The sequence below is a fragment of the Nicotiana tabacum genome, chromosome 19, assembly GCF_000715075.1.
Source record: "Nicotiana tabacum cultivar K326 chromosome 19, ASM71507v2, whole genome shotgun sequence".
Classification (NCBI taxonomy): Eukaryota; Viridiplantae; Streptophyta; class Magnoliopsida; order Solanales; family Solanaceae; genus Nicotiana; species Nicotiana tabacum.
Genome location: NC_134098.1, coordinates 43,605,900 through 43,619,426, shown reverse-complemented (window position 1 = coordinate 43,619,426; position 13,527 = coordinate 43,605,900). Strand labels below are relative to the sequence as shown.

At 36.2% G+C, this 13,527-nt stretch overlaps 2 protein-coding genes across 2 annotated transcripts; one reads left to right on the top strand and one right to left on the bottom strand.

The window, feature by feature from the left end:
- The first annotated feature begins 2,004 nt into the window (after positions 1-2,004).
- On the top strand, positions 2,005-8,543 carry LOC107816605 (FHA domain-containing protein FHA2). The gene is made up of 3 exons (XM_016642333.2): positions 2,005-2,876; positions 5,232-5,389; positions 8,097-8,543. Exons 1-3 carry the CDS (start codon positions 2,111-2,113, stop codon positions 8,304-8,306), a joined length of 1,134 nt encoding a protein of 377 aa, XP_016497819.1. The 5' UTR covers positions 2,005-2,110; the 3' UTR covers positions 8,307-8,543.
- An 841-nt stretch (positions 8,544-9,384) lies between these two features.
- On the bottom strand, positions 9,385-12,791 carry LOC107816604 (uncharacterized). Its single transcript, XM_016642332.2, has 4 exons — positions 12,636-12,791; positions 12,401-12,514; positions 11,330-11,434; positions 9,385-10,057 (listed from the first exon to the last, which is right to left on the bottom strand). Exons 1-4 carry the CDS (start codon positions 12,727-12,729, stop codon positions 9,804-9,806), a joined length of 567 nt encoding a protein of 188 aa, XP_016497818.1. The 5' UTR covers positions 12,730-12,791; the 3' UTR covers positions 9,385-9,803.
- Positions 12,792-13,527: the final 736 nt, after the last annotated feature.

The following is a 13,527-nucleotide window of genomic DNA, read 5'->3' as shown; positions in this document are numbered from 1 at the left end:
CGTTTGACTATGGAGTTTTAACTTAGCAATTTCCTTCTATGTTGCACAGTTGCTGTGCGAATTGAAATTATAAATCAATCAATTTTGAAGGTATTGGACTCTCCACCATTGACAGTCATTAAAAAGTTTTGAAGCTTTGAATTCGAATTTAGGTTTTCAAAAAATATTATATTTTTAGATTGGGTATTGTTGCAAACGACTGAAAATATTCTTTGAGGTTTATATCTGAATTTTGAGGGTATCTGGTGAAGATTAGATTTGATTTTGGCTGGGTTTTGAAGAAGAAGAAGAAGAAGAAATACATGACATATAATATACATAGAAATTGTATTAAAATTGTATTGTAATTATATGAAATTTGTATGCAGATTGTATTAAAGTTGTATTATGTTGTAGTTGTATTTTCTTTGTTTCAATGTTGTATGAAAGTTGAAAACAAGTTGTATATTGTATAAATCGTTATATGAAATTTGTATTTAAGCTAAATAAATACTCTCTTTTTATATAAAATTATTGATATATATCAAAATTGTATTAATATTGTATAAAAAATTGTTTTAGTTGTATTATGTTTGTAGTTTTATTAATTTTATATGAATGTTATAAGAAAGTTGTATTAAACTTGTCCTACCAGGTTGTACCCTTGTCTTGATTATTCCCCAATTTGGCCATAGATATTCAGAAATAAAAACTTCTCTCTTTAGGTGAAGTTTTTAGTGACTTAAATATATACTCAAGGGTGTGTATTTCACAAGCATACCTGTACTAGAGGCGAGGCTTTTATTTCCTCATAGTGAAATCAAAAGTGCATTAATGTCCATTCGAAAAGGAGCTTACGAAAAAACTTTAATCCGGAGGTGGATCTTATTTTGATGTTCCAATATGTTAAAGACAAATTCCAAAATTTTATCTTAATATCAACTACTAAGAATAGGGAGGGAGGCAGTAGTAGAAGAAGGAGAGAATAAAATAGAGAATGGTGTAACTTAATTCCTTAATTGAAAATACTAATTGTGGTTTGTGAGCTTTTTTAGGGGAATGTGTGTATATATATATATATATGAAAAAACATAACTAAGTGGTAAAGAGAGGAATTGGGCATTCAGCTTGTTATCCTTTTTCGGTCCATCCTAAACAAGATGAACGTAATAAAATATACTCCTATCACTTTTGTTTCTTTTTAATTTGTACCAAAACAATTTAAATAAAACTATAAATATTTCACACAGAAGGAGCAAAACAGTTGACTTTTCTTCTCATTTCTCTTCCGCTTTCCATTATATGAACCAAACAACAAGCAGACTTAACAACAAAGAGTGATCTTGTGAGCAACACATCATGTCTTCACGACATTCTTAAGTTCATCGTCCGAGTTTTGGTGTAATCTTAAAACTAGTTTGAAAGTAAGTGTATTTATTGTATTAACGAGTGTAAAATTGAACATTGATTTGTAATTCTTGTGGCTTCGGTGTCTCTAATTTGGAACTATTGAAGATATTTTTACTCCAGATCACCACATTTATTTTATATTCTCAAGATCAAGCAAATTTAAACATTCAATAATTTGAGACACAAATAAAAATTTAGACTTACATGCTTCCTTATTAATACATGAATAGAGATAGTAGAGGTGTTCTCTCTTAACTTTTTCTCTTACATTTGAAAGGAGCTATTTTTATTAATTATCTTGCATCCAGCTAAGTAATCAAATGAGCAATTCTATAGAGATGACGACGACAACAACAACCTGTCACGCCTCAAGCAAATAGGAGTTCATTTAGTTTTCATGTGCTCAATTTAATCTCATCTCACTTCACTTTAATATTATTATAAATGATTAATGTTATTAGTGCTATAAGTTTCTATGAAATTTTGACAAGACAAGAATACTCCTAATGCATATTGGATTCGAAGTTAATGTATTGACATGACTTAAAATATGATGACAAGATTAGGAATTCCTTTTTCTTATTGTTCTAGAAAAAGATGACTAAATTACAATTTTTGCCAAAAATAAGCAATTGCCATTTGCCCCAAGGTTTAACATATTCGGGATAGGAAATCCCAAGTCCTAATCCACACTCCACCTTTCCTCTTTCCCTTTTCATGTATGCAATGCTCAGAACTCCGATTCTCCCTCTTCTTCCCATTCCACTCTCCTCTATATTCCACAAATAGATTAACCACAAAACCTTATTTGCCCTATGAAATGGGAAGTAGCAGCGGAAGCGATGTGGAAGCAGGATTCGCGAAGCTACAAGGCGAAGATTTCGAGTATTACATGCAGACATACTCCATAATCCTCGGCCGTAACTCCAAGAAGTCAACGGTCGACGTTGACTTATCTTCCCTCGGCGGCGGAATGAACATCTCTCGCCACCACGCACGCATCTTCTACGACTTCCAACGGCGTCGTTTTGCCCTCGAAGTGTTAGGCAAAAACGGCTGTTTCGTTGAAGGTGTGCTCCATCTTCCCGGTAACCCTCCTGTAAAACTCGATTCGCAGGATTTACTTCAGATCGGAGATAAGGAGTTTTATTTTCTTCTTCCAATTCGGAGTATCTTAGGTGGGCCGATTGGGCCTAGTAGACATCATGTCAGTGTAAATTATCCAGTTGGGGGCTCTCCTATTGTGGGCCCCCATCATCCTCATCAGCAGCAACATGTGCCTTTGCCGCCGGCTGTGGGTTATGGTGGTGGGGTAGGGAAAAAGGGTTTGTTAAGAGGGAGGGAGTATTATGAGGAGGAGTATGATGATGATGACGGCGGGGAAGATGGTTCTGGAGCTAAGAAGATGAGGAGAGGGGATGGCATTGAGGGTGGTGGTGGTTATGGGTATGGTTCCGGCGGGAAGGCTACTATTTCTGGGCATTTAGGTGAGTAGTTTTATCAGTTTCATGGTGTTTCTTTTCAATAAAAATACGTTCTTGACTGTTAATTTATCGACTTAGACGATATATATGAATGCCTTATTTGTTAACTATGATTGAGAATTGCCACAAAGGATTTGTGTTGCTTGTGAAGGATTAACAAGTTAAAGACTCATCTTTATTGGATGTCTTTATTGGCTCTATAAGTGGCTATTTGAGATTTTCTGCTGTTCGGTGAACTGTGTTTCTCTAGAAGAGATTTTGTGTATAGGGGGTGTTCTTGCTTGTTGAATTACTATAGTCTTATTGAATCGACGCAGAAGAGATTTTCTTTCAGTCCTTATATGGTAATGGTTAGTTCTATGGATTTAGTTACTGCAGATGGAAGTTTAATGTATGTAAATATGCTCTAATATTTTTAGTAGACCCTTGGTAATAGTACCCGGAGTGGAGCAAAGAGATGTAGAGATTAGGTTTGACAGTTTTTATGCTTACACATGAAATCGACAGACTTATTAGTTTGCTGGTGTTATTAATGACTTTGTTTATGAAATTTGGTCTTTAGTGTTGAGAGTATGATAGTGGCATCATGTGATCATGACAGGGAAAGCAACTTGATAGGATTGGTATAACGCATATGAAAATCCCTTGTATCCTGCGCTGTTCAGGCTTTTTAGGAATCAAAGCTTCATCAATGATCATATACCGTAAAAGACATTTTTCTGTTTGCCTTCTATTTCCAAGAACCGCCCTGTTAACTGGTTTTGATTTGGTGTTATTTCTTATTTTCTTTTTTGATATTGTTAGACTCGAACCCCCTGAACCCTCCCATCCAGTGATAACCCTTTGTCAAAAAGTCAACAGTAGCACTTGCTCCACTCTGCCACCTTGGCAACTTGAACACACCAACTCTTGGTTGGCTCATCTTCACTTGTCTGATTTAGTGCTTTAGGGTTTTTTTGGGTGAAAGTTACCAAATATGTTCCCTATCATGAGTGAAATCTTAGTTTATCAGTTTATGAACTTAATTCTGTCTCTATTGATTATTGGCTTTGATTGCACCCAATGGAGTGGCCTAATGGTTAATAAAGTGGGTGCATACGTTGGAGATCAAGGTTCAAATCTCAACTAAGACAAAAAATACTAGGTGATTTCTTCCCACCCACCTAAGCCTTGTCAGGTAGAGTTGCCCGGTACCTGTGTTGGTGAGAGGTAGCAAGTATAGTCGAGGTGTGTGCAAGTTAGCCCGTACACCACCATAGCGGAATTTTTTTTTATTGGTTTTCAAGAGCTCTCCTTTCTAGCATATGGGTTTTGCATTATAACTTATATCAAAGCCAGGTTTGAGGTCTCTTGTTTCCTGTTAACCTGATTTTTGAACTCGGAAACTCAGAATCCTCAACCATCTTAAATCTTATATACTTAATAGAAGATTACAGCAAGGTTGGCTCAGAATTTGTATATTTGAAAAGCAAGGGTATCTTACTTAGAACTCCCATATGATTTACCAAAACTAAATGAACCTTCCGTTCAGTTTAGAAAAATAAAATACTTGGAATGTTCTGCCAAATTATGAAACCATGTAGACCTCCCTGATGTCAACCTCTGTATTTGAGTTTTTTTATATCAACCTCTATTTTCGATTTAACCTCGTAATACTGTTTCTTTAAAGGTTGTCTTTAGCATCTAGATGAGTAGACGTCATGCCACCCCTTTCATCTATATCTGTGCTACTTACGACCCTCTCCCCCGCCGCTAGTCCTGTCAGCTCCTTCTCACATCCCACCTTTGCTATGAGGCATGTAAACTTCTTAGGGCACTTGACATGCACTCACTATCATCATAGCTAATATGTATGGACAAATATACCGCTATAACAATAAGAACAATAAATAGTTGATACATTTTATGCTATATGAGGATGCAATATAGGATGAGCACTTGGAACTTTTGAATGAATAAGAGGCAGTAATCTATTTCCTTGAATTACACGATCTGATATAGTATTCATATAACTCTTTTCTTTATTGGTTCGGGAAAGCTCATTCAGGATGCACTGTTCCTCTATCATTCTTTGGAGAGGAGTCGGTTGTCATGATAATGCAAAGCTAACCCTAGAAATCGAATATTACTCTTTACTCGTACATTTCTTATCAAAGCAGGAGATTTGTTTCAGGAGATATCAAACCAAAAGCTAATTCCATTCCATGTTATACAGTTGTACTCTGCTAGATTTTCATGCTTCTATGGTTTCCTTAGTAGAAGCTGTAAAGCTTATACCCATTAAATGGAACTTAGTATCTGAATCATGGAACTTAGTATCTGCGTCATGGAACTTGTTTGGCCTAAAACGTCTTGCAGATAAGAAGATAGAGGGAAGATCACGTGTTGACAGAGATGCTGACAATCAACAGCTCATGCAGTTAGAAGAAAAGGATGTTGTATCATCTGTGGCAAATGTGCTTTCAGACCTCTGTGGTCCGGGAGAATGGATGCCAATGGAGAAGCTTCATGCTGAGGTAACTTCAATATTATACATCTTTTGTCACAGAAATACCAATTTGTTATTAAGTGAAGACTATATTGTTTGTTTGCACTTTGATTTTGTGAAGAGGTGGAACCCTTCTGCCTCTAATGGATGTAATGACATCATATTCGATAGGGGTGCGGATTTAGAGGTCGGATTCTTCATCACATAAATTTAGAATTCGAGGGTATGGATACGAGTGCGGATAAGGTGCGGGGTAACGGCCAATAAATGCATATTACGACATATATGGTATATATCTCGATTAATTAAAGCTATTGAACTAAAACTAATAAACTTTAATTCTTTATAAACACCTAATATTTTATTCATAAGATATCTTGTGTAATAGCAAAGCACTCTCATACTTTACATAACTATATACTCCCTTCCTTTCAATTTAGATGAGGTAGTTTGACTCGGCACGGAGTTTAAGAAAAAAGAGGGAGACTTTTGAAACTTGTGGTCCTAAAAGCTTAAGGGGTAAACACTTTGTGGGGCCATGACATTTGTGTGGTTATAAAAGCTTTTCATTAAGGATACAATGGATAAAATGAAAAGTTTAAAGTTCAATTATAGAAATGTGTCATTCTTTTTGGAACAGGCTAATAAGGAAAGTGTATCATCTAAATTGAAACGGAGGGAGATATATTATTGGCATAAACCCAAATATCAAACCGAATACCAAATCAATCATATACTTCACGGTCATAGATGTAGTCAAAGCACCCAAGGTAAGTTGACCAGATCCGGTGTGGATCCCACACCCACACCCATGTCGTGTCGACATTGGTGCGACAGGAATTTTGAAGAGTCTGTGCAACATAGCCTTTTCAAAGCCAACAACAACTCTTATGGAGTGGGGCATGGTCCATTGGACACCCACCACAGACACAAGGGGCCGGCAAACCGATGCAGTTCTGATGCATCTTCGACACAAGGTACAGCAGTTAATGAGGGTGACTCTGAGACCTGTCCCCATAAGAGGGGCATCCAAGACAGCTTCCTATGAAAAATTTGTCTACTTAGAATATAGCTCTTAGATGATGTTCCATGGAAATTCTGTCACCTCTGTATTCTTAACCAGCTGGTTATTAGGAATGGCAAGTGGTGCGGGGCGGGTTATGCCTTAACCTGCAAAATTTCAACCCCCCCTTTTTAAATTTGTCAATCAAAATTTTTCCCTTTTAATGTTAAGCAATTATTTAGATAAGCATACAGAAGCTAAACACTAAGACTGAACATTAATAACAATATCTTTGATATTTGGGTTTTCTTTTTTGCTTTATAATTCACTTAAGTATTTGTGAATTAAAGCTGGATTTTGTTACTATTTGCAAGAAAGATAAACAGAAAACTTGAAAGTTTTCACCGAAATCGGAAGCTAAATTTAAGTAACATAATTAACCAAATTAAATTCTTAATGTATTAATTTCTGTGAAGTTAACTCTACAGGTTTAGGTGATAGAACAATTTCAAGACTTAATATGATTTGATTTCTATATAAAGGATTTGAATCTTCTGCATTCTATCACTGAAAGAGAGCTTCAGGCTTCTGTCTTTAGAGGTGGAGCCGAGAGGGGAACAGCAAAGGCTGAAGAGAATTAGTACAAACTACAAAGTCACAAACCCGCACCCGCACCCCACGGATTTTTAAAAAAATTATTTTGACCCTCCCCGCCCCGCACCCGCATTTGTCTAAACCTGCACCGCCCCACACCCGCCCCGCCCTGCACGTGCACCGTCCCATTGCCATCTCTACTGGTTATTGTACAACATGACCAAAAACATGTCAGCAGTCCATAACCAGCTTAACACATCATTTCCCCTAAGATTAATGTTGAGAGGATTTTTAGGAATTAGGATTGAAGAGATTCAGCATAGGTACCACCTCCTCAACCTGCAAGTCCTTTCTATAAATTAGGGTTGAAAATGATGTTTTTCCACTCACAAGTTACATCTTTATCCATCAAAATTATATTAGCAGGAAGCTCAATCTCAAAGGCCATTATCATGGTCAAAAGTAGATTCTGTTTCTCGTGAATCCCTTCCCTTTCTAAAGCAGCAATATTTGCAAAAATGTTGAAACCTTTTCTGATTCCCCTGTACATGGTGCAATCATCAAGACCATTCTCCTGAACCGAGCACCACTGATAGAATTCCACACCAATTTCTCATATATTGACCTTACTCCATATTTCCTACTTGATTATTAAGCCTTTAAAGCCATTTACCTAATTGGGCTTTGATTAAACACAGATGAAGATCTTATACCTAGTCAGGAGTCTCTGACGATTAATAATGTTATGGTTACTTTGCGTGTTAGACATGCAGTGGTGAACTTTCACTTTAAAATTAGCATGCACTGTAGATAATGTAGAATTTTCTGTTACATCTTTTTATTTTGAAAAGAAAAGAGCATGCCTTCATTCTTTATAACCTTGGCGAGGTTTTGCTTAATTATGGGTGAAGTTGCTGTTCTACTTTGTTGACAATTGACTGCATTTTGTCTTCTCTCTAAACAGATCCCATAGAGTACTGTATTGTCTTTCGATCCTGTATCAAATATCATTTCCTGCTTCATGTTCATGGTTGTTGTGGGAAAATTTTGCTCCTGCTCAGCTTTTTGTTAGACAGCGTAGATTTTTTAAGTTGTTAGAGTTGGAGTTTTGGCTGATGACAAGCTTTTGCTTTTGTAGTTGGTGGAACACTACGGCAATACCTGGCATCATAGTCGTGTGAGGAGATATTTAACATCTGAGGATTATCCTAGCCCTGAAGCCAAATCAAAGCCATGGTATGGATTGCTGATGCTTTTAAGAAAATACCCGGAGCATTTTGTCATCAATACGCGGTCCAAGGGACGGGTGACTTTGGAGTTTGTTTCTCTTGTCTCGCTGCTTTCGTGAGAGCTTATAAGAACTTTAGCCATTTAGTTGTAATTTAGCTTTAAGTAGGGTGTGAAATACGAGACCTGAAACATCGCTGTGAATTTCGATACTGGAGATCAAATTTGTCGATGACATGCACTTGTGGTTACTGCTGTTTGTAGGTCTCAATTTACTGTTGCAGCACATTTCTTGTATCTTTTGACAAGAAAGATGATCATTGCATTACACAATGAAATGAGTTTCAGATTTCCTCAATTATTCTTGCCCTCTAACCCCTCTCCCTAGAAGCTCAATTCAAAGCACATGGGGTATCATTAGTACGAAATAAATGAAATAAATTTGGTTGGTAATGTGGTATGAGACAAATGAAAGAAGCGCAGATGATTAATGCATGATCATCAACATAATCCAACAGTGAGTATGATTTTTGACAATTACAATAAATGGTTCCTTGCTCAAAAACTTAAGCATTGTACTCAAAACGTTCATTTACTAAAGCCTGTTTGGCCAAGCTTCTCCCCACCCAAAAAGTGCTGCTTCTTTTTTTCTCAAAAAGCACTTTTTTTCTTAACTTGCCAAGCTATTTTGGAAAAAAAAAGCTTTTGGGAAGAAGCAGAAGCAGTTTTAGAGATACAGAAAAAAGTAGCTTCTCCCCAGAATCAGAAACAGTTTTGACTTTTCTTCTTACTAAAAATACCCTTAGCAAAATATGGTATATATATCAATATAACCTTACTTATTTTAAACCTAATACTTAGAATTAGAGATTATATTATTGAACTCTCCTAATGTATAAATATTTCTTTATTTTTAGGATAACTTTCTAATATATGGTGACTTTTGAGATGAATGTTTTTATATTTATTAAATAATATTTTGATATATTTAAATCATCTTGAAAGAATTAAAGTACTTTTAAATTTTATTTTCATGTTTTACTTAAATAAAATAAAAAAATTAATTATTATCTTTAATAATAAATATTTGAGATTATTTATTTATTCATATAATATTAACTATTAAGTAAATCTTTTCATGTCCTTGTTCGTAATTTGATACTTAAAAGCACTCTTTGAAAAGCTTAGCCAAACACAAATTATTGCTCAAAAGTGCTTTTCAGATTGATTAGCCAAACACAAACTGCTTCTCTCCGAAAGTACTTTTTCGAAAAGCACTTCTCAAAATAAACAGCTATTTCCAGCTTGGCCAAACATGCTATAAGTGTAGTCGAGTTTGATAACTCAAAAGTAAACAAAATGTCGATTGTATTACAAAGAAATTATGGTATAAGAGAAGAATAATTGCCATATCCATAGCATTAGTAAATATGCAGGGCACACGAATTCGAAGTTTCACCCCTTTACCACAGTGAAATTCAGGAGGCACTTGAAATGTTGAATACCCGGTAAATGCTTGAATTTTCTGCTCGTCTTAAACCTGAAGGGCATGGAAGCGGAAGCAGAACCTTTCCTTCTCAACTTTTGGTGGCGCTTCTTGCAAAAAGGTACTTAAATATCAAGACTCCTCCTTGTTCAGATTGTGGACACTTGTGTATAGTTGCTCTTCCCGAGCACGTTTTGCTGCAAGAGCTTCCTCATCAAGCACTTTGATTGGCGACCACTCAGGCAATTTTAACCAATCATCTTTCCTATTGACAATAGAGTTATAGAAGCTTCTCAAGACTGGTTTTATTTTGATGGTAGCATAATCAACTGTCGTTCCAGCAACTGCAAAAATGACTGAATAACGAACAGCACCAAGTTGACCACCTGACAATTTCATCGAAAAGAACAGGTAAGCCAGTTATCGGGTTCATAAACATCAAACATGATGAATAACATGTCTTTGAGACAAAGGTATAGGATATCATAGATTAAGAAATCAGAACCCATAGATGAAGGCTGTCATTCCATTTTCAAATTTCAAATTGCTTCCAAACACAAAGGAATTTTAATTAGTGGCATCACCATGGAAAAAAGGTAGTGATGAAAAATGAAATCAGATACTGGGTAGCAGAACTTTCACTTTCACATTGAAAGAGCAGCAAACTGGAACAAATAGGAGTAAAAGGGAAATGCACAAAGTTTCAGATCAGCATTGGGTTTTGTCACTTCAAATCAATGATTGACAAACAAAAAATACCAAAGATGAACCATTTATAGCCTTTTCAAGATTTTAGACTTCAATTTTCTAGCATCGATGGGCTCTTTGCACAAGCATATGCCAAATCTTGAAATGAATGAAGCTTTTTACTAGGTAGTAACAACTTCACTAGCAGTGTGGTTGTTTGCATAAGCGCCTTCATCATTACATAATAGCCTAGTACTTATGTTAAAGCAGGATCCCCACCTAGGTAAGAACACACATGGAGCACAAATATTTGAATTGACATTACAAAGATGTTAACACTGATTGCATAGAACAACTGTTTCTTGAGAAGGATGCATAGAACAACTGTTTTAGAAACAAATTAGGGCAAATGGAAATGCGTCCCTCAGTTATTGGTACTAGTCCTGAACAGAGTTGGTACTAGAAAAACATCTTTAGCGTACTTAAAGTGATGCTTGGATTCATGAAGTAGTTGAAAATGAAAGCCATTGAACAAGTATCCATAACCTCTAATGAGGTCATCTTTAAAAAGACACAAACCTCTTGTTATTCAAAGAACCACTTCTCGTTAAACAGTCACCTGAATTTGGAACTTCCGCTCGAATGGACAATGTAGGAAATCAAGTTACTATAAATTATGCAAGTTTAGCCGCTCTTGTTTGGCTTCAACAAGCAAAAACCATGTTGATGGAAAATCTGAGTACCGGCTACTTCAATTAGACTACAATTACAATGACAGTTTAACAACTGAACAAGTTTTTTTTCTTTTTCTTTTTCTTTTTTCATAGGTAAAAACATGATCTTGTGAGATTAACAGCATTGAAAAGAATGGACCAAATCTTGAGTTAATGTTTACAGTAGCCTACTTTTGCTCAGGAACTACTAAGATAGATGCACACGGAAAGAGAGACAGAGAGAGATGTAAATCTGACCTTGCAGGCGTCCAAGAATAGCACCACTGCCAAAACCTCCTATTGCTGAGTTTAGCAAATCATCAGGCCTTCCAATTCTACTTACTCTTACAAGCTCACGAGCACCTACCATAGAATGAAACGAGCAAATATGTTAAGCTCAGTATTCATTCTTTTCAACACCATCGACCATAAGGCACCTTTCTACTCAAATGCAGTGAATATAAAAAGAGTTCAAGTTCAAATAAAGAAGCATATGTTAGGCTCAGTCTCCAGTCTTATATGGACAGAGCAGCAGAAGATCTAGTGTCTTGGCTACCTTCACTCTGTTGACTACAATTGACCCATGTGATTCTTTTCTTTTTAAACGCAATAAGTACTGTAGTTTAAAGCTGATCATTTTAAAAATTTACTAGGTTGAGTGTCCTTGCAAAAAAATTTGGAAGGAAGCTAGAAAGCACAAATGATGTGAAGTAACTTGATGCGGAATAAGCTGCCATGATGAAAAGCAATTGAACAGAAGCATTTGGAAGATATCCCATGGATTGAAGGATGATTAGGACACCGATACAAGGGCAAGAGTTAATTAAAACCACCAAATGTCCGGCTAGATTTTTTTTAAGAGGCCACTAGTTTTTCAGATAACCCCATTACCGCCATTTCCCAACAAGCACTGATTCCAGAATCAACAATGGAAAGAATTGTTGACATATGAAGCAGAAATTTAGTGCAACAGTAGCAGCATTGTCAGTCTTTCAATTATGTTTTTTTGGGGGTAATACCATCCGGTATCTAGTACCTATTGCATAGGGCTCATTCAAGGAGAAGTACTTTCTACCAGGAATTTCTCCATTCCTAGGGCTCAAACGCGAGACCTCTGAAAAAGAATGGAGAAATCACATTCATTCCACCACACCAAGCCATTTATGAAAAGGGTGTGAGCAGTGGATGCACTTCTTAATATTATTCTATGTCACTACATATAGTTCGAGTCTGCAACAGTGGGCCTCTAGACTGTCCGAAGATTTAATTAGCAAATACTAGAACAAAGTGGAAGAATTAATCATTTCATAGCCTGGAAAATTCAATTACCGCAATAAGAGGCAGTAACAATAGCAAAATTAGTAGCATATGTTGCAGAAATGTTAGCTAAGCCATGAACTTTCCGATGCTTTGATACCAGACCAGCTCCTCCACCTGCCACCCCTAATAATACCAAAAAGGGGTTTAAGAAGAATTAAAGTTCTGATCAACAAACTTATACATGCTAAAAAATTTAATACTCCTACAAGGTATATGATTGAAATCAGGGAGTTGCTAAAATTACCTGCTAGTAGAGTCGGTATAAGAATCCTTTCTTTCCAATTTAGTAATGAAGAAGAAACTTCATCAAGTGGCTTGTCATTCGAAGCCGAAGCCATGTGATTCAATGGCTTCTTTTGAACATTCTAGTAGAGGACTTGAATTCGAAGTGAGATGTGGACTGTTTGACCAAGCTTTGTTTTGGACTATAAGAACTGGGCCCAATTGAGGGAAATTGGTAAAAATAGCACCGGTTAGCCAGTTTTCGGACTGGTCATTCAAAAATAGCCAGTGTTTGCCAAATTATTAAAATATAGCCACTATTTTGCTGCAACAGAGACTGGTCCAGCATAATATACTGGAGTTCGGTGCACCTGTGTATGAACTTCCAGCATATTATGCTGGAACTCCAACACGCAGAAAGTTCCAGCATAATGTACTGGAGATTCGAGCACCCGTATATGAACTTTTAACATATTATACTGTACCGGTATACTTTGCTGGAACTCTAGTATATTTTGCTGGAGTTCTAGTATACTTATGCTGGAACTCCATTATATTATGATAGAGTTCCAGTATACTTATACTGGAACTCCAGTATAATATGCTGGAGTTCCAGTATACTTATGTTGGAAATCCAGTATAATATATAATATATTGGAGTATTTTTCGGATTTTGAACAGTGTTTTCGTTCAGATTTATCTTTACATAAAAAGTGGCTAAATTTCGATTGCTTTTGAAAGTATGGCTATTTTTGAATGACCACTTGTAAATCTGACTATTTTTGAATTTCTCCAGGAAAATTGACACCGGGTAACAATATATAAGAGGAATTGGCAAATTATTGACCTTAAATTATGTTGGCAAAGGCAGCCCTAAAGAAATTGGCATTATATAGCCAAATCTGAAAAAACCT